This window comes from Vidua chalybeata, chromosome 1 (assembly GCF_026979565.1).
Source record: "Vidua chalybeata isolate OUT-0048 chromosome 1, bVidCha1 merged haplotype, whole genome shotgun sequence".
Taxonomy (NCBI): Eukaryota; Metazoa; Chordata; class Aves; order Passeriformes; family Viduidae; genus Vidua; species Vidua chalybeata.
In genome coordinates, this window is record NC_071530.1 from 139,974,566 (window position 1) to 139,993,704 (window position 19,139).

Below are 19,139 nucleotides of genomic sequence, written 5' to 3' on the forward strand. Positions count from 1 at the left end.
AGAAAAGCTGCTTATCTGGCTCCTCGTAACTTTGATCACCTTCCCACTGCTCCCTCAACTTGGAACAGCCGTTCCCTGGCTGCAGCCACGAGCTTGCTTGGTGGCAGTGCTGTTTCTGGGGACGTGCAGAGCAGCTGGAGTGCCTCACTGGATGTGTCCTACTGGGGACTGCAGCTTTCAGCTGGGAGAAAGCATTAATCACCACGGTGGAGATGTACACAGATTATCAGCGCTAAAAATCATGGGGAATTGAAGTGGTGGGAGGGATCTGGGGGAAAAGCCAGTTATGAAAATGGCCTGATTTTTCAGGCATGAGTCATACCATTTATTAAAATAGGCTTTTGTACTTTCTAAAGCTTCCTTGGTCCTATGTAATCAGTGTAAAGCTAATATTTCTATCTCTGCTGTGCATCAGCCTCCTTGAAAAAGTGGAAAATAAAAGGTTGTGAGCTCCATGCAGATCCTGGGATTTTATGTCAGAATCAGAAGCTGAAAGAAGATTTGCATGGATATTACTATTTATATTTTATGTATGTGAACAGAAGAGGAACTAGAAGCACCAAAGCTGCAACATTAAATGCTCCCAAACAGAGAAAATCCAAAATGAATATTCTGATTTTTCTCATCTGAACAGTAACATAAATGGTGATAGACCAGCTAAAATCCTTGCCAATGAAATTTGCAAACTCTAGGGACAGATAGACAGTAAACAAATAATTGAGCTCTATTAATTAAATGGTCATTACCTCAAAAGAGATGGATTTTTTGTATAGCTAATGGTATAAAGGCAGTGCATCTAGGAAATGAGAATACAGGCTCCACTCATTGCTGTGGAGCAGTGCTGTGCAGGGCACAAATTATTCCCATTTTGTGCTATTTGTGCAGTACAGTGCAGCGGTAATGGTGGGCCTGGGATGTACAAAAAGAACAACACCCAGTAAGAAAAGGGGAGTAAGGCTGTAATTGGGGGCCTGCAGTTCTGAGAAGTGGATTTTTAGGAAAGATAAAGAAGTTCTGAAGAGGACTCCAGAAGGGTAAAAAAAGATCAGAATTTAGGGGGTAGTATTTATTCAGTTGATAAAAGATACATTTGAGAGTTGGCTTCATCTCTTCACAAATTTCTTTGCAAAGATTTTTGACCAGATTGTACATAACTTTCTAATGAAGGTGTGACAAAATCCAGGGATTAGCACCTAAAGTTAAGCAAACTCAGCTTTGAGTTGAATCTTTATTTTCTGTCAGGGCAAGTGATTGAAGGCTTGAATAGCTTGTAAAAGGAAGAGTAAAGTGGTCAATAAATGCTTTAAAGTATGAGTAAACTAAATTTTTTGTAAGATTAAAAGATAATTGTTAAATTCTGTTTCTGGGAGAAATTTTGTGGCCTGTGTATGTGGGAGATTAGACTGGTGGGTTATGACTCTACCTCCAAAGTTTGACATTGTTGAGTATATATATTAGTGTTGGTGCCTTTCCTTCCAGGGCAATAAATGTGGTTTTGGAGGTTTCCAGTTGTCATATTTTTGCTTTACTCTCTTTGGTGCATTTCTTTCATAAGAAATGCATAAGGTGCACATTGTAACATGAACATGTTGCCACCTGAACAGCCATGAATTAAATTGGAGCAAGAAATATGAAGTCACCCCACCTTGCTTTTTGCATCACGCTCATAATGTAAAAATGCAGGTCCTGACACTCATCAGCCATGGCTTGACTGTTAAAGACAAACTGAAATGGGTGCCAGTTTGCTTTCCCATGCTGCACTATGGAGGGCAGTGAACTAATTCAGAAGTAGTAATGTTAATCCCTTTCTAGAACAGCAACTTGCATGAGAGGTACCTGGAGCAAGAGCTTTGTCAGCTGCCACAAGTTTATCTGCTACTGCCTCTGAGTCAACACCCAGAGGTAACAACCTCTAAATTACCTTTAAAGAAACTGCTCCTGGGCAAGTCTCTGCAACCCTCTCAGCACTCTGCCATTGGTTTGGAAAAACTTTTCACTCCCACTTTTCTCTGCTGCTTGCAGCAAAGTGTGGGCTGCTAAAGCAGTTGGGCTGAGCACTGTGACTGCACCTGTAGCTCGCACCCAGCAGCTGCCAGTGTAACAAACCAAACCCTCTGTGTGTGCTCTGCATCCAGCATTCCCAGAGCTGTGATTTACCAAGGACAAGGGCACGTGTCGCTTCTCCTGGCTCTTGCTTAAAGTCAGCCACTGCACCTGAGGAGTGCTTTCAGAGGCAGCCAGCACCCACATCTGCCTCCCCTTCCTCAACTTCTTCCTTCTGATCTGTGGTATGGAAATTCCTTTTTCCACACCTTTCCAGATACACTCTTCCTTAGGCGGAGTCACAGCCTGGAAATTTAATCACAAATCATGCATAACTCAGATGATTTAACACAAAAAAAAAAAAAAAAAAAAAAGCCCCATGAAGCACAGTAATAGTTTTGGTGAGAGACTTTATTTGATGATGTATGTACAAGGAGAGGCTGAGCTATATTGCACCTGTTTCTATTTTTATCTTATTTTTAAATAGGTAAAAAATGACATGATGCTACAAGCACATGATATGTGAACTGTCCTTAGAAATGAGGAGGTTAAAATATGAAAGTCAAGGAGCATGCCAAATTCTATACTGCTGCTACATGTCCTAAGCATTTTGGCTACAAATCATTTGTTGTGTAAATCATATACAAATATTCTCCAAGACACAGTCATTGGACTTAGCATTTCCACTTGCACTCATCTATTGTATAAAAATTTACCCTTCTATAGTCTGAAATAATTACAGCAGAGATTAATGACTTAAGTGGAAAACCTAAGCCTTCCTGGTTTAAATGTATAAATATGACAATATTTAATTCAAAACAATTTTAATTCAAAACATTAAAATACGTTCAGTATCATGGCATAAAAATGTTTACATTATCTAGTTTCATGGTCAGTAATTCTTGAATTTCAGAGTGCTTGACAATGTCTGCAGCATGAGTGTGTGTTTATCTCTGATTATCATAATTTTTGAGTACTGTCAGAGCACTTGAGTTAATGACACAAACAACAGAATAATTTTTGTCAAAAACAGTGGCGTCATAATATTTAACTTTACTCCGAAACCCTACTGATATTTCTTACATTGTGAATGGTTGGCCACAGCAGTGCTGTTTCCAAGGAAGCATTTATGGAGCCCTCTTTCATTTAAGATTATGAATCGTAATAGTGCTGAATAAACAGAGCTTACCTTTTTAAGATGTGTTTGAGATGGCCTCAAACATTTTTTCTGTCTTTAAATTAGGTTATTCTAATAATGTGGTAAAATATTGATAGATATTGCTACTTTTACTTATTATGTCAGGGATCTTAAAATGAAACTGGTAGCTGCAAACACCTACATACTAACTCTGCCTCTGATAGCAAATCCTTTGGGGGATGTAGGCAGATTGCCAAATCTCTCCTCCTCTACTTCCGTTCTTCAAAAATAGTGATTGTTAGTAAGTGTTGTTTAATAGTATTGCATATGATATGTATCCAAAATGGGGAGCACAGCAGCAGTGTGTGCCTGCAATAATTAATGTGTCAGAACACAGTAACGAAGTACTTGTGATGCTAAATTTGACTTAACAAAGCCATTTTGCATCCCTGAGGACCCAAGGGATTCAGCATCAAAAGGAAGCAGACAAAAACCAAGTGGCACTGGCTCTTCCAAAGACCTTTCACAGAGCCAGGCAATCTAAGGGATGCCTTAGAACCTTTGCCATGCGACTGTGGGGCAGATGGTCTGTGTGGCAGCTTGGGCACCAGCATGAGCAGCTCAGAAAGTTCCTGTGTGCTGATTATTCCTTGTGTCCCAAAGGTAGAAGTCCATTTGTACAGACAGTGTCTCTGACAGTGACCCAGGCAGGCAAGGGAATATGCTTCTTCACAAGATGGTCTGACTTCATAAGTCAGTTTCTGCATCCACATAGGAGATGGTGCCCTCAGGATCATATCCAGGACTGGCATCTTCCTTATTGTCTGGGTGACTTGACATCTCTGGAGGTGACTGGAATAGACTTTTTCCTCTTTGGGGTTATTTCTTCAGCTCACAAACATCACATGACTTACTGGCAGTTTATGTATAAATACAGCCTATTTTGCAAGGTTGTCATGTGTGGTGTAGTTCTATAGTTCCATGAAGAGTAACCTGAGACACAGGGAGTATTCAAAAGGGATGAGAGCAAGAAAGACAATGTTAGGGATGAGAATGAAAGGAAATCAGCCAGCAGGGTTCCAGGATCTGGTTCTTGCGTAGCACCTTGGACTCTGCTGGTTTTTGGACCCCGTGTATTGGGCAGAGCAAAGAGCAAGGCAAAAGTTCTGTGTCTGCAGTAGGAGGCCAAGTGACTGAGACATGTAATAATAGACTTGGCTGACCTCAGTGCATACCTGTGTTGTTTACACTTTACACATAAATATCTATAGCTCACCAGTTCTTACAATTCAGTTTTGCAAGAAATGCAATTTATAAATCCAGAAGCTGGATTCTTCATTGAAAAGGTCAAATGTGGGAAATTATTTCTGCAGAATGTTATCACAGAAGCTGGGTAAAAATGGAGAAAAATGCTGCCAAACACCTACTGCAGCTATTTTACATGCAGAATACTCCAGAGAGATTTCCTGCAATCAGGACCTGCAGGAGTCAAAGCACTTTCAGGACCTAGCACAGAGCTCCATCCAACTACTGCATTTTTCATCACAGCATTGGTGGCAGTGAAGACGTAGATGTTATAGTGATGTTGCAGTCTGGGGGTAGGCTTGGTGCTCCTGCTCTGACACCAGCAGCCTGGGGTTTGCTCTCAGTGTCAATACAGGTCATAATTAACATTTTTCTTCATTATGTAAGAAATGATTTTTGGCCAGGTGCCTGTTCCCAAACCTTGTGTATCCGTGCAAAGCGGGGAAGTGGCCTGCAGGAAATGTCTGGGACACAGTGTCTGTGGTGAACAAGACAGAGGAAATACACAGGTCTTGATTCTTTGCTGCCCTGTAGCTCTGGACAAGGTAGTTGGACAGAGTTCCAGGGGCTGCCCTAGACTGATGAATTTACACAAAACTTGATGTAAGGAACTAAGTTTGGTCTGTGGGGCCAGCAGCAGCAAGGCTTACAGAGGAATCGTGCACAGAGATGGGCCATTATGCAACTTCTCACAGAGAGGTAAAGTACTTCTATTTCCACTGGGCAATAAAAAGTGCATATCATTAATCAAAGTAATGTAAAAGATTCTTCTCAGCATTTGCCACTACAATTCCTAGTTTGCTATTGCTGCTATAAAGGGTGTCTATTGAAGCCACCTGTGTGAAGCTTTCTCCTCTTTCTGAGGCTGCACAGGGGAAGAGGAGAACTCTGAGCATTGCATCCTTACAGCAAAGTCTGTAGTGCACAGGTTGCACATGGGTAGGCTTGGATTTCTTTCTGTGCCTACCAGGCATAGACTTTGTATCCATTTCTTTTCCTAGTGTCCAACAAGCACCATTTTTTGGACAGCAACTTGCTCTACCAGTGCAGAATGAATTTCCGCCGGCGGCGGCGATTAATGGAACTCCTCACAGAGAAATCTCGCTTGATGCCAGAAAGCCATGACAGCCCGTTCTGCCTGCGCAAGCAGAACCATGACAACAGGAAACACACCAGTTTTCTCTCAGGTGACTCATTAATTATGCTGCTGTTTGTAGAGTGACTCCATGGAGTATTAAAAAATTGATTTTGGACAAAGGATTTCCGTGTTAGAAAAAAATGCAGGGCTAAGTATTATATGTCCCTGTTCATATGGGATTGTCCATTCACTCATTTTACCAAACCCACAGCTCCCTGGGGTGTATCTGTATCAACAGCATTTCAGATGCTGGTCAAAATTTGGGATCCATATTCAAACTGAACTGGTTGAAGTCCCCCAAACTCAAAGTAATTTGTCATACATCCTATGGGGATTTTTCAAGAAGATTAAAAGTGAGGGGAAGGGGTCCTGCAGCATTTGTGAACGGTAATATCTAGTAAGAACTGAAAGACGGGAAACAAAAACTGGAAAAATGTAATTCCCTATATTGGAATGCCTCTTAGGAGACACTGCAATGGGAGCAGTTCAGCCATACTGTTAGTTACAGCATTACTGTCATGCAGTGACTCTTCTAACAAGGTAGGACATACTAACCCATTCCCAGTGTTGTCAGTGAAAGCATGGCTTGTTGCTTTTTTTTTTTTTTTTTTAAAGAAGTAGGGAAATGCTTAATAACTGGTACCTGCTCCCTTTCTCTCTGTGTTTTCTCTCTGCTTGCAGTGAGTCCCACCAAGGAGATAAAGATCGTGTCGGCAGTGCGGAGGAGCAGCATGAGCAGCTGTGGCAGCAGCGGGTACTTCAGCAGTAGCCCCACGCTCAGCAGCAGTCCCCCCGTGCTCTGCAACCCCAAATCTGGTGAGCACCAGCACGGCTTCCGATGCACAGCAGCCAGGGTGCAGACTTCTCTGTGGGGAGAAGGCAACGTGAAGAATGCCTATCATCATGGCTAAGCCTCTGTTTCCAAGAATACATTAAAAATTCACAGTTTTTGTAGGCCAGAGGGAACTATTATCATCTTCTAGCCTGAAGTCCTGTTGTACACAGGCCAGACGTCTGCCTCCAGTAATCTCTGTGTCAAGTCCATAATTGTGGTTTGAGCCGCAGTTTATCTCTTAGGACTACGTGCAGTCAGAGGCCTAGATTTGCCTTTTCTCTGCCAAGCTCTGAACCAATTCAAATCTCCTCCTGGAGACATTCCTTTGGTGCAAGTCAGAGGAGAGTTTAACTATCCAGTGACTGCTTGAGCTGCTATGGAGTAACACCCCTCAGAAAACAGCAGGCTCTAAAGAAAACTGAGGCAGCATTGTTTCAGCCTGTCAGAGACCATTTGAACACTTTAATTTGTTTTAAGTTTTACACTGGACTGTTTCAGAAGGTAGAAGTAGTATTGAAGCTTATTTTCCTTTTGAAAGGATTTCCTATCCCACGCCGGAAGGTTAAACACACCCATTCTTCCACAGTTCACTTAAAATTGTTTCTTACTGTACATCTGGGAAGGGAAAAACAGACCAAGATAGATATTGTTTCAGCCTCTCTGTTTCCCTCAGAAATAGCCCTGAATATCAAGCAGGGCCCCTGCTGTCCTTTGAGTTCCTTATTATTTCAAATTCACCAAGTCCCTGCCAGTGGTATGGTGAGGACTGTACAACAGGGTAAGGCTTCAGCGGATATGTGTAATCTTTGCTTTCAGAAGGATGCTGGCATTTGAAGTGATTACAGGAGAGTGCCTCAAGCACTAGGTGAATGCTGTTCAAAACATTGACCATTTACTCTGGAGATGAGTGAGCTAAAGTGTGTTTCATTCCTGCTGTGCAGAGTGGCCATCAGAAAGGGAAGGATATTTTCCCTCTCTCTCCTTTTAGCACATTTCCTTCCCTCTTCTTAAGCTCTGCTGGGAATTCAGTATGCAGTTCTGAACTAAAATAATTAGAAGGACTCAGTAAGATTATGTGCTCAGAAGCCATAACCCCCTCCAGCAGACCTGCTGCCCAGCAGAGGAAGTTCTAGTGGCCATTGCATCCTCGGAGTGTGTTACTGTTGGGTGCTCAGCACCACCTTCCAGTATGCTCACCCCTTCATGCAAGGGGCTTGCCCCTAGATAAAGGGTGCTACAGTATCATGTTTTGGCAGAATATCTCTCAGGTATACTTTCCAGAAATGCTCTGGTAGCTTTCGTATGGGGAGCTCTTTGTCCCCAGTACATTAATTACATCCTGGAAATTTTTCTAGGACAGATAAAACAGCATTCATGTGCTATCCATAAATGTGTATGTTATCTAAAGTATGCCAACTATTCTGTTCATTTATGGTTCTGATTTTATATGAAGTGTCAGCCCATGAGTAGTGAGAACAAGTTTATTTTAATGCAGCTGATTACACAATACTGGAAGGAAAGAATTGGCTGATGTTGCTCTTGCATAAATTTTTTAGAAGACACTTTCCCTTAGGACTAGTTTTCAAACTGTGAATAGCTTTAACAGACTCATATTTGAAAGAAGACAGCAGTGGGCTTATAAATAGGTTGATTTTTAAGAATTATACAATTACTGGCAATGTAGGGTTATTTCTCCCAGAGCACAAGTACAGATCCACACGTCAGCTTGCATAGGTTAACATAAGGCTGTCAGATGGAAATGTTATGAGGAATTCTTAATCTTCTGCTCACTATAAGGAGACTTTGTTCACAAGTAGCTTCCTGCTATCCAGACCCAGAGCATGTTGCTGAACTACATGCTGATAAACACAAGGCAGAGGTGTATTTGTTGTCAGACGAGCTCTCTTGCAGGCACTTAAAAAACACCCAGGTCATGACTTGACCAACCATGTAGAAAAACAATCATCAAACAAAAAAAAAATTCTGGAGGCATGATGAAGAGAGGCACATAAGAGAGCTCTGCGTGGATGATTTACTAGATTCTGACTTGTCAAATGAGCACAATCATTCAGTTTTTTCACATTGACCAGACACACTCTGCAAAGAATAACACTGGCTAAATGACAGTTCATCAAAATGCATGGGAAGGTTAAAAAAAAAAAAAAAAAGTATTGGTTTTTCTGCTAGAATTCTCCCTGCTCCCATGAATGCCATTAAGAAACTCAAGAACATCTTCAAATACCATCTGTGAGAAATTTTGTCTCCCACTTGTGACTGAAAAGACAGACACCATCAAAATTATTTATAACTAAAAGAAAAACAGACATAATATTAAGGATGAAGCAGGCAAATGGGGTGAACAGCATATATCTTTATGTTGTCCTTTGTCTTTGAAGCATTTATGGACAGATAAAAAGTGGTACATGGGATGGTATTGATTTGATCTGGCAAAACTTAAAATTTAATTTGTTCGGAGGAAAATTATGCCATTACATGGGAAGGCAATGGGAACCTGCAGAAACTTACTGCAGAAAGGTATTGCCTTTCATTTAAAATCCCAGACATCTGTACATTACCTTATCTGTCCCTGGATAAGATGGGAGTTATAGGTCTGTGCCTACAGTTGCAGAAGTCTCTTGAGATAATTCCTTACCCAAGCAGGATTTTCTTGCTATTCAATTCTGTGATTCAAACCCAACTCAGATGAAATAGCAGAGAGCACCCAACAAGCACACAGTGAACTGTGAAGGAAAGATGCTCTGTGCCAGGAAGGCTGGTCACTTGTTTCAACACTGGACAAAGGAAAAGCCACTTCTGAGTTTTGTGATAGTGTTTAGGGGATTTTGGTTGCAGACAACAAAATCTGTTGGCTAAATGTCCCAGTTTTCCAAAGATCTCAGCATTTATACTCAGTGTTATCCTGCGGGCTTTTCCTTGGTTCTCTTACTGCTTTCAAACAAGTTTGCAAGAATTGAAAGCATGTATGGGAAGTGGGGCCAAAAAGATGTATCCCAACACTGTGTCTTATTTATTAGGAGAAACTGCAAAGGAATGTTTTTGAATATTCATTTCTGTACCTCCACAGTATTAAAGAGACCTGTGACTGCTGATGAGCTCTTGATGCCTGGAGCCCCATATGTTAGAAAAACTTTTACGGTATGTCTCCAGTATTTTTCTTTATTTTCTGCATGTTATATGCATATGGGCAATCCAAACAGACATTTTTATATGGGATAATTAGAGCTTATTTGTATTTGCTGAGGTTTATACTGCAAAATCCCAAACTCCATTGTCAGTGCTTCCACAAATTACAGGTCTGATTCAGTTTATTCTGTATTTATGCCAGTGTGATACTTAAAGGGGGTGTAAAATTACATAAAGCCAATAACATTTGTATTATACAAACTCATCCAGACTTGGTGCTCCTGCTCTGCAGGAGTGGATCACCTACCCAAATGGAAGTTTTCTAGCAGAGTCTTTCTACATGACGGGACAGAAAATTTGACTAACATACATTATTAGAGCCCTTCTTTAAAAACATTCTTGAACCTAGTAATTAGAAGCATTGCTTTTACAGCCGCCTAGTTCAACAAAGAAACTTCATTAAAAGTGAGAGGAATCATTTGGATCGAGCCTTTCCCATGAGTGACATAGCAGCCTGTACCTCTACCATGTGTTAGAAGTAGAGAGATGTTGAAATTACATCTTGGACCATTTAGAAGTTGCCCCCTTGAATTTCGTGGAGCTGCTTGAAAGTGATCACGTCCTTTCCTCTTTCCAGATCGTTGGTGATGCCGTGGGCTGGGGCTTTGTGGTGCGGGGGAGCAAACCCTGCCACATCCAGGCTGTGGACCCCAGTGGGCCAGCGGCCGCTGCTGGGATGAAGGTGGGTTCTCAAAATGAGATGATTTCCCAGGGAAATTTGTGCTTCTCAGTGAAGTGTGGCAAGCACATTTCTCTCTCTCTCAGGATTTTTTATTGAGGTGCACAGAGAGAAATGAAAGAGAAAACAATTTCTATTTCTGCTCCTTGTTTTTCTCTTGTGGAATGTGTTTGGAGAATTGTTTACCCAGAGTGAGCGCTTGGTTGGACCATGGTGGATTGTTTGGGCCTGATGGCCAATCGGATCCACCTGTGTCTGGACTCTGGAGAACAGGGTCATGAGTTGTGAATTAGTTAAATATGATAGTTAGAGAAAGTAGCATGTAGTATTTAGTATCCTCTTTTATATAGCATATTAATGTATTATAACATAATTATAATAAATAAATCATTCAGCCTTCTGAAATGGAGTTAAACATCATCATTCTTCCCATTGGGTTCACCAACATCTACAACAGTGAAGGTCTTGGGCTGCCTGCATTTGGGGAGGGAGAGGTGCTTTTTTTCCCAGTGTGCCTTTGTCTCAGTTTCAGGCATTTGTGCACAGTGAGTTCTGTTGTCTTTAAGCCCCCTCCTGTTTCTTTTCTTCTGTTCTTGAGATTCTTGAAGTCTCTTTTTTGGGAGACTCAATTATTCTTTCCAAGTTGCTCTTTTGACCTTTTCCCTTTTTCAAGTGGGTTTTCATTCATGTGGTTGGCTGGTTTTGGTGGTGGTGGTGTTCTCATTTTTTGACGGATTTTTTTTTAATTGTGATTTTTTTTTCAACTCTGCACAAGTTTGGCTTCCCTCTTTACTTTACAATTTATGTGACTGCTGGTACGCACCTTCTGGACTTTGCCTTTATAGGAACAGGCAAAGTCAGACATACCTAGTGAGAGTGAAGCTAGAAGAGCCCATTGTTCAGTGTGAAGCAGTTAAGATTCAAGACAGTTTGGAAAGAACAACGGATGATGCTTTCATAAAGAGCTGAAATAGCTTCATAAGTGATTTAAGAATCAATAAATACACGTTTCACTTTTAGCTTTTGCACTGCAATGCAGAGCCCATTGACTTACCTGTGGGCTTGGATCACATCCTACATATATTTGTGAACTAATCTTTGCCTTGTACAAAGAGAAAAATAAACTCAAAGTATTATGGTAAATACAGATAAAAGCAAGAAAGTTAAGTTAGCTGCTACACCTGCTCCAATGGCCAGAAAGATTAAACTACCCATTTATGCCATTGTATAGCAGCAACACAGATGAAGGTTTCAGGTGTATTCCACATGTACCCCAGTTTGCCATGAATTTTGTCCAGCCTTCTGATTAATGTCTCTTTTCCATCACACTTATTCCAGTTGCCTGTCACCTGTCTATTCACACCCACCAAGCTGAAGGCCACAGCTCCTGCCTGCTGCACGGTGCCATATCTGCCATGGGACCCTCCTTAGCAAGTGCAGGACAGGGGTTTCTGCTCTCTGGATGCTGATTCTTTTTTTAATGGAACTTTCAAGCACATGCTGTCTTTGAAACTTTTTTTTAGTACAGGTAGGCAAAACCCCTGGGACAGGGAATGGCAGCTGCAGAGCTTGTTGGTGCATGCAGCACCCAGGCACATCCTGCTGGCAAACAAGCTTGAGTTCCGAGGGAGCTGGAAGTTTTTGAATATAATATACATTTATAATTTTTATGTGAAGAGTATAATTTTCAAATAATGACCCTGCCTAAAATGTAAAGGGCCTAAGTTTAAAAACAATTTATTAATTCATGTGCATATTCTAAATCCTGAACTTGGGAGCTTAGTATTTTGCAGCAGTTTTATTCTCTGAATATAGAAGCTAGCAGTACAGTGGAGCAATTCTGAAACCTGACTTGTAAAAACAACACTCTGGTGTCATATGTGCCATCCCATGGGATGCAGAGGTCTACCTGAACCATTCAAGATTGAAGAATGCAAAATAGTTCACTGTCCTGAGAGGAACAAGCAGTGTTGTAAAACTGGGATATATTGCCTTGATTTTACACAAGGACAGATCTGATTATTTTTAAAGCTGTTATCTCTATATGAAAGGGTTTTTCAGAGCAGAATTGCACATAAAAATTTATAGCTGTATATGAGATGAGCCCCTCTCTAGACACAAAAATTGTTGCCCCATTTTTGGAAATGCTGAATACCTTTAGCCTAGTGAAGAGATGGCATTTTTCTTTGAAAATAAGGGCTTTTGTTAGATGTTCCCATGGCAATAAGTATGTAAATCATAGTGCTGTATTTGAAATTTTAACAAAATCTATGTCACTTAATCCATCTGTTTACAGAACTCCTCAATCTGTCAAATTTAAAGAAATCAAATGACAGGCTTTAGATGATAGCTCCTTGAAATTAAACATTCCCTTGTGTGGAAGCTGCAGGAAAGGCACTTTGAAAACAGGCTGTTGGGCATGGTAACTTCTGGTGAGCTGGTGGAAGAGGCTTTTGTCTGCAAAAAGAGTCCTGCACCAAAGAAGCACTAACAAGGAAAGTTGGCTATGATGAAAAGGCCAAGAATTTGAAGAAGAGCCAAGCCTTGGCGTTGCAGTTTGTGGAAAAGTTCTTGGCAGTAGCAGCAGGGATTTTCCTCCTAAGGAGATGCATCCACTGTAATTGTATTTAGAATGTCTTTATTTGTAAAGCTTGTGATTTTGCACTTACCTGCTTTAGAGAGCACTATTTCCCTCTGCATTAAGCTGGACATAGTGGTGAGAGAGGACTGCTGCCTACAATGTCATTGTAGGACCTTGTTTTGTGCATTTAAATTCTACCATGTATCACAGAAAACAGTAAACATTGCAGGCTCAACCTTACCTGCTGGACTTAGTGGGGACTTGCTTTCAGTTTGAGCTTGTCTGGGCTCTTGGCCTGCTCAAAAGTGCTGTGAGTTGGGAGCCTGAGTAGGAAAGTCAATGAGCTCGGGACAGAGCTCTGACCACCGCAGTGGCTGTGCCTGGGCACGGTGTGAGCGGATGGGACACGTGAGCTCTGTCACAACATGTGCACCTCAGCGTGGCAGCCTTGCCATCTCCTTATGTGTGACATCCTCTTCTGGGGGAATTTTCAGACAATTTATTTCTGACAAAATCCCTACTAGCATGATCTGCTGAAGATGTGTGAGAGGCTACAAGCTTTAGGATTTAATGCCTCTTCTGGGGCAGGTAAATAGGATTACCACTCACAGTCTGAAATTTCAGGTGTGAAGCTGTGAAAATAATTCAATAAATATCTAGTCAATTAACTTTATTAAAGTATTTTTGGACCTGGTTTGCTGGAGTGTGTTTGCCTGTGACAGCGTTGTGAGGAGAGTGGTTGCTGCAAGTGCATTAACAAGTGGGAGCTGGAGGCAGCATGAGGCTATGAAAGGAGTCAGTGTTGCGATGCGTTCTTCTAAGTTATTTGCAGCTCTGTTTAGCTGTCTGCTGTTGTCAGCAGTGCAGACTGGAACAGCAGGATTTTGAAGCTCCCAGGTTGCTTTAATATTCATTATTGACTGGCTGAAAAATCTGGTTCTCTGCAGATGACACTGCTAAATATTGCCAGCTGTTGTCAGTAAAACTCTTTTTTCTCTTTTTTTAGTGATTTATTCTGTAAGTTCATTTCTGCTTTTAAGGTGCAAGTATTTTTTGAAAAGTTACAACTTGACTTCAAACTGGTGACTTAAATTATGCATCACATAACAATGTGATTTAGTGTGACATAACTGCAACAGAGTGTGATGGAACAAGCAGACCTAGCTAAGTATGAGGCTTGTGAGAGAGACAAATTAATCACTAATTTTGCTGATCATCTGTTCTTCCCACTGGCTGGAGAAATCAATGCCCTACTAAAACTGTTAAAAGAAAGCTATCTGATTCCTTAAACTGATTCTTAGCAAATTAGTATTTATAGCTGTGACACCTAAGATCCTCAAATCATACAAGTTTTAAACAGCCAATGGCTGTTTAAGCTTTTCAAGCCTAGTTCTTCATTTCAGCAGCAGGGAGTCAGCAGCAGGGAGTTTGAAGGACCACATGTTGTGACTGGTACCAACACCTTCTGTTTGGAGCTCAGCTTGGGAACTGTAATGTGCAGCCAGGACCCTTTCAGCATGGTTCTGCTCTCCTGATCTCTGAAAGCTGGCACAGGGAGAAGATCAGCTTTATACATTTTCTGCCTGTGCATTTGTCTTCTGCATTCACAAATTATTATTTCAGGTCCAGTTTCTCAAATGATTTCACTAGCAGAATAAGAACCAACTCTCAAGTGTAATTGAGTTGCCACTGTGTCAAGAAGCCAATGGATGTCACTTCATCAAGGTCATCAAGCCCATTTCATGCAGTCAAAGGAACATCTGTACTATCTGATTAGTCCAAAGAATTCAAGTACTGCCACAATAACAACATATTGCAGACTTGTAACATGGAAGACTAAAAGGCACACATTATAAATGTCCAGCAGGGTGAAAACCAACCCAAAACCATGTGATGTCAGAGGAATTGCCAATGCCTTATGTTCCTGCAATTGGAAGAAATTTGAACAGTGAGATTCTTGTGAAGTTGAACGTACCTCAAGCTACAGAGAAACAAAACCCATTTGATGGTCCTTGCCAACCTGACCTCAAACATGTGGATTGCATAACTGTTTGGCCAGCAAGATAAATCAGTCTAAAAATCCTTAAAAAAAACCTTCCCCCAGGAAAACTATCTCAAGTCCAATTTACAATCTTTTACAGGATAGTGGGAAAGGTAGAGAAGCATTGATATTGTAGGTGAAAAACTTCTTTTTAATTCCTAGAGGCACCCTAGTGGGAGCTTGAAAACTGGGATTGATATTGTATCAATAAGGCACAAGGTACATGCCTCCATTTAACTCTCTCGGTGAAGTTTATGAAAGAGAAGATACCTCAGTGTTTGGTCCTGGGCCCTCTAGCCCTTCAAAGCACTCCAGGGATGCTTCAGTGCTAATTGAAGCTATCTGAATGGTACTTTCCTTTTTTCATGGAATTGAACTTTAAATGAGAAGATGGAGTAGGCTTGGATAAATATTTATGCTGTGCACTAGCATATGGTGTTGTTGAAGCAGATGCAATTCAGTCTTAAAATTCTTATCTTATACCAACATGTTACTGATCGTAGAAAAGCATAAATTACACGAGTTGCCATCTGTTTTCAATTACAGCATGAAAACACTGAGGCAGGTTGGGGTTTTCCTTTAGCTGTGTTATCAGCTCGCTGCTGAATTCGATAACTACATTAGAGTGAGTTGAGAATGGATGTATTTGGTAATGTGAACACTCAGAAAAAGTTGCTGACAAACTGCTTTCATAGCTTGTCCATAAATAGAGAAGCAGCAGAGCTAAACATGCACTAGCACTACCCACAATGAATGCCACTGCTGTAGGGCTTGAATATAAATGTATATATAAGTTTCAAACACATCTCTGTAAGTGCTTCATTTTCTGATAGTATTTATTTATAAATTATGATATAAAGGTTCATTCTTCTCCACAGAAATATGGAAGCTGTATTTAAGCATCTATGACTTTATAAAAATCTAATTTTAAGAAAAGCTGATTTTTTTACTATAAAATCAGTCTGGTTTTGCAAAACCAAAGAAAATCCAAAGATGTTTTGACTCTGTCTTTCACTTTATGCAGCAGTAACCAGGACCTCAGATTTTATCTGCTATTAGCTATCACGGAGATTGGAGAGTGAACCAACAAGGCTAGCATTAGCCTCAAACATCACTGAGATCATGCTTGAGAAGAGTGGTTGTTACATTACAGAATCAAAGAATGGGTCATGTTGGAAGGGACCACAGTGGGTCATCTGGTCCAACCTCCCAGCTCAAGCGGGGTCATCCTATGGCACACTGCACAGGACTGGGCCCATCCAGTAAGGAGGATTCCACAGCCTCCCTGGGCAATCTGTTCCAGTGCATGATCACTGCTGCACAGTAAAGAAGTCCTTCCTTTTGTTCAAGTGGAGCTTCCTGTGCTTCAGTTTTTGCATGTTGCCTCTTGTCCTGTTGCTTGGAACCACTGCTGAGACCCTGGCCCAATCTCTTGGTACCCTCCATTTAGCTAGACATAAATGAGGTTCATCAGTCATCTCTTCTTGAGGCTTAACAGGCCCAGCTCCCTCAACCTTTCATTGTAAGAGACATTCTCTGGACCCTTGACTGACTTTGTAGCCCTACACTGGACCCACTCCATATTTTCCATGTCTCTCTTGTACTAAGGAGCCCAGAACAGGACACAGCACTCCAGATGTGCCTCACTAGGGTGGAGTAGAGAGGCAGGATTGACCTGCTGGTAATACTTTTCCTAATGCACCCTAGGATACCACTGGCCTTCTTGGCCACAAGGACATGCTGCTGGCTTGTGGACAGTTTTTTTGTCCACCAGGACTCCCAGGTCCTTCCCTGCAGAGCTGCTTTCCAGCAGGTTGGCCCCCACCCTATACTGCATGGGGTTGTTCCTTCCCAAGTGCAGGACCAGGACATTAGGGCGTGTTAAGAGCACAGCAATAGTGAACATAATGTTGAACAGTTTGATGAACACTTTGGATGGCTTTTTCATTATTATTTATTCAATTCTTAGTGGAAACCTTTCTAAAAGACTCTAAAGAAAAAATCAGTAGAGTTGTGCTAGTCAGTAGCATAATGATTCAACATAAGTTGGAAGAGATCAAATATTTGTGAATGTAAAAATACTTACATCAAAAATGAGTTCTTGACTGGTTGTGCTTGACAACTTTTTAACATGTATAGCACTCACCATGCTTTCCTGATCAGTGAATGAATCTCTGCCTGGATGTTGCTGCTCTGTCTGTCTTCTCTTCTTGCTCAAGTAGTCATCATTTGCTGAAGTAGTTTGCTGATGAGCTGTGGTGATGCTCCCTAACTGTCCCAAGTTTTCAAGTTTCCCTGTGTGTATTTAATTAAACTCAATGAGTAGTTCCCAGATTTTTAGAGTGAATCTTTTTTACCACTTCTACACAGGTTGGACCTTCCTTAAAAACCATGTTACTCTTACTATACTGGGATTAATGCCATGAAAATTATCACAGTAACATGGTTCTGTGAGGACTGGGCAGAAAACTGCATTGCACCCATCTCCTCTTGTCTGGGAGTTCTGTGAATTCAGCCCTCTCACCAAAGTAGAGGCTTCTCTAGCTGAAGAAGAACGTGGCTTTGAAAGCTGCATTGTGTGTCACTGCCAGAGCTTTGTTGAGTTGCCAGAAGGAGACAAGGTTTGGCAAATTTCTCCTTTGCTTTCATTTCAGACTGCTACAAGTGAAACAACAGAGTCTTTATGTCCTTGACCATCCTTTGCGTTAGCACAGTGTCTTTAGGTTAATTGATATAATGGAAGTTTTTTCCTCAGCATTGTGAATCCCAGTGCAGAATTGGATAGCTCTCTTCTACCCCTTCACTTCACCAGCTACTCTGTCCATTTTATTCCTTCTCTATTTTGGAAGCCCTGCCATTGTTGAACCTCTGTGTCAGGAGACTCTTAGAGACACTGTTCCACTGGGTTGCTGGTGGACCTGCCCCATGGTGGCCACAAAGAAGTCACAGTTTGGATTTGGAGTCTCCTTTTATTCCTCTCACAAACCCTCTGTGCAATACTGACCATTTCCCACTAGAATTCTTGTAAAGTGGTATGGATTTAAATAGAGATGGAAAATTTCAGAAAATCGGACATATTCTCAAACATAACTAAAACATTTGATGAGTAGATCTGGTTTGGCACCTGTACAGATAAGATTGCTAAAGTTTCTTTTTTTCCTTGTGGGACCCGTGGTTCACAGCATAAGGTCCAGGTTTTCCAGGTTCAGAGCAGTGAATTTGCAGACTGGGCCCAGTGACTCCCATGCAGCAATATTACAGCTCCCCAGGTTTCAAATGTCAGTTTGTACAGTTCTCCTCTTTCTAAGCTATCCTTCTCCCTCTCCTGAAATTTGTGTTTGTATTAACTCCAGATACTTTCTTTGTGACATCCCAGCCTGCCACCCCTGCCCAGGTTGTAACTACTCTGCAGACAGACACTTTCTATTTCCAGTGTTACCATATTCCAGTCTCTGCTGATCTTTATGAAAATTCTCCTGTTTTGCTCCATTTTTCACTAATAAATCATTAGACTCTTAATTGTGAAACTTTAGATCTTTTAAAGCCATTATAAAGTTTCTGTTATCTTCTGACATGTCGGAATTTCATCCTACATTCCTACTCTTTTTGGTGGATCTCCATTTTTTTCTGCTTGTTTCCTTGGTTTGCCTTGTTTCTTTGTCCACAGATTTGAATAAGGAAAAGTTTGTTTTGAAGAAATCTCTTCTGAGGCTGCAGAACTTCTGAAGCTGTTTTAGGTTAAGTGAGCCCCGCCCTTGTGCACAAGCCTCAGAATGCACAGACACCACTAGGTAGCTGGGACTGTGCTTGCTTCATTGGATCATGAGCCTCTGTTCTTCTGAGCCAGTGGACATAAAATTGACTAAAAAATCAGCCACCTTTATCTTGTACTAGAGACCAGGTTGTCAGCATGCTGTGGCTATCTAGAACTGTTCTATGATGAAGAAATCAAAACTTGGCCTGTGAAAAGTATGAGGGGAAAGCCCCCCACCATGCAGTTGGGAACATTGACGCAAATGTCACGCCAGCAGGATGTGAGCTACAAACTGCACACACAAAAGAAAACAGAGAAAAATTCTTTTTATGATTGTCAGACCTGGTTTTGAACAACAGGATTCACGTTATTCACTATAGAGAAAAGAATTAAGACAGTGGGAATTCCCAGGTGAAATATA

General features: G+C 41.2%; 1 protein-coding gene across 1 annotated transcript in view; it reads left to right on the forward strand.

Annotated features, from left to right (window-relative positions):
- Positions 1-19,139, forward strand: part of DEPTOR (DEP domain containing MTOR interacting protein) — a 77,876-nt gene that overhangs the window by 42,050 nt on the left and 16,687 nt on the right. Inside the window, exons 6-9 of the mRNA XM_053965507.1 lie at positions 5,488-5,673; positions 6,306-6,440; positions 9,545-9,615; positions 10,241-10,345. Coding sequence (XP_053821482.1) covers positions 5,488-5,673; positions 6,306-6,440; positions 9,545-9,615; positions 10,241-10,345 — 497 coding nt within the window. The remainder of the gene's footprint in view (positions 1-5,487; positions 5,674-6,305; positions 6,441-9,544; positions 9,616-10,240; positions 10,346-19,139) is intronic.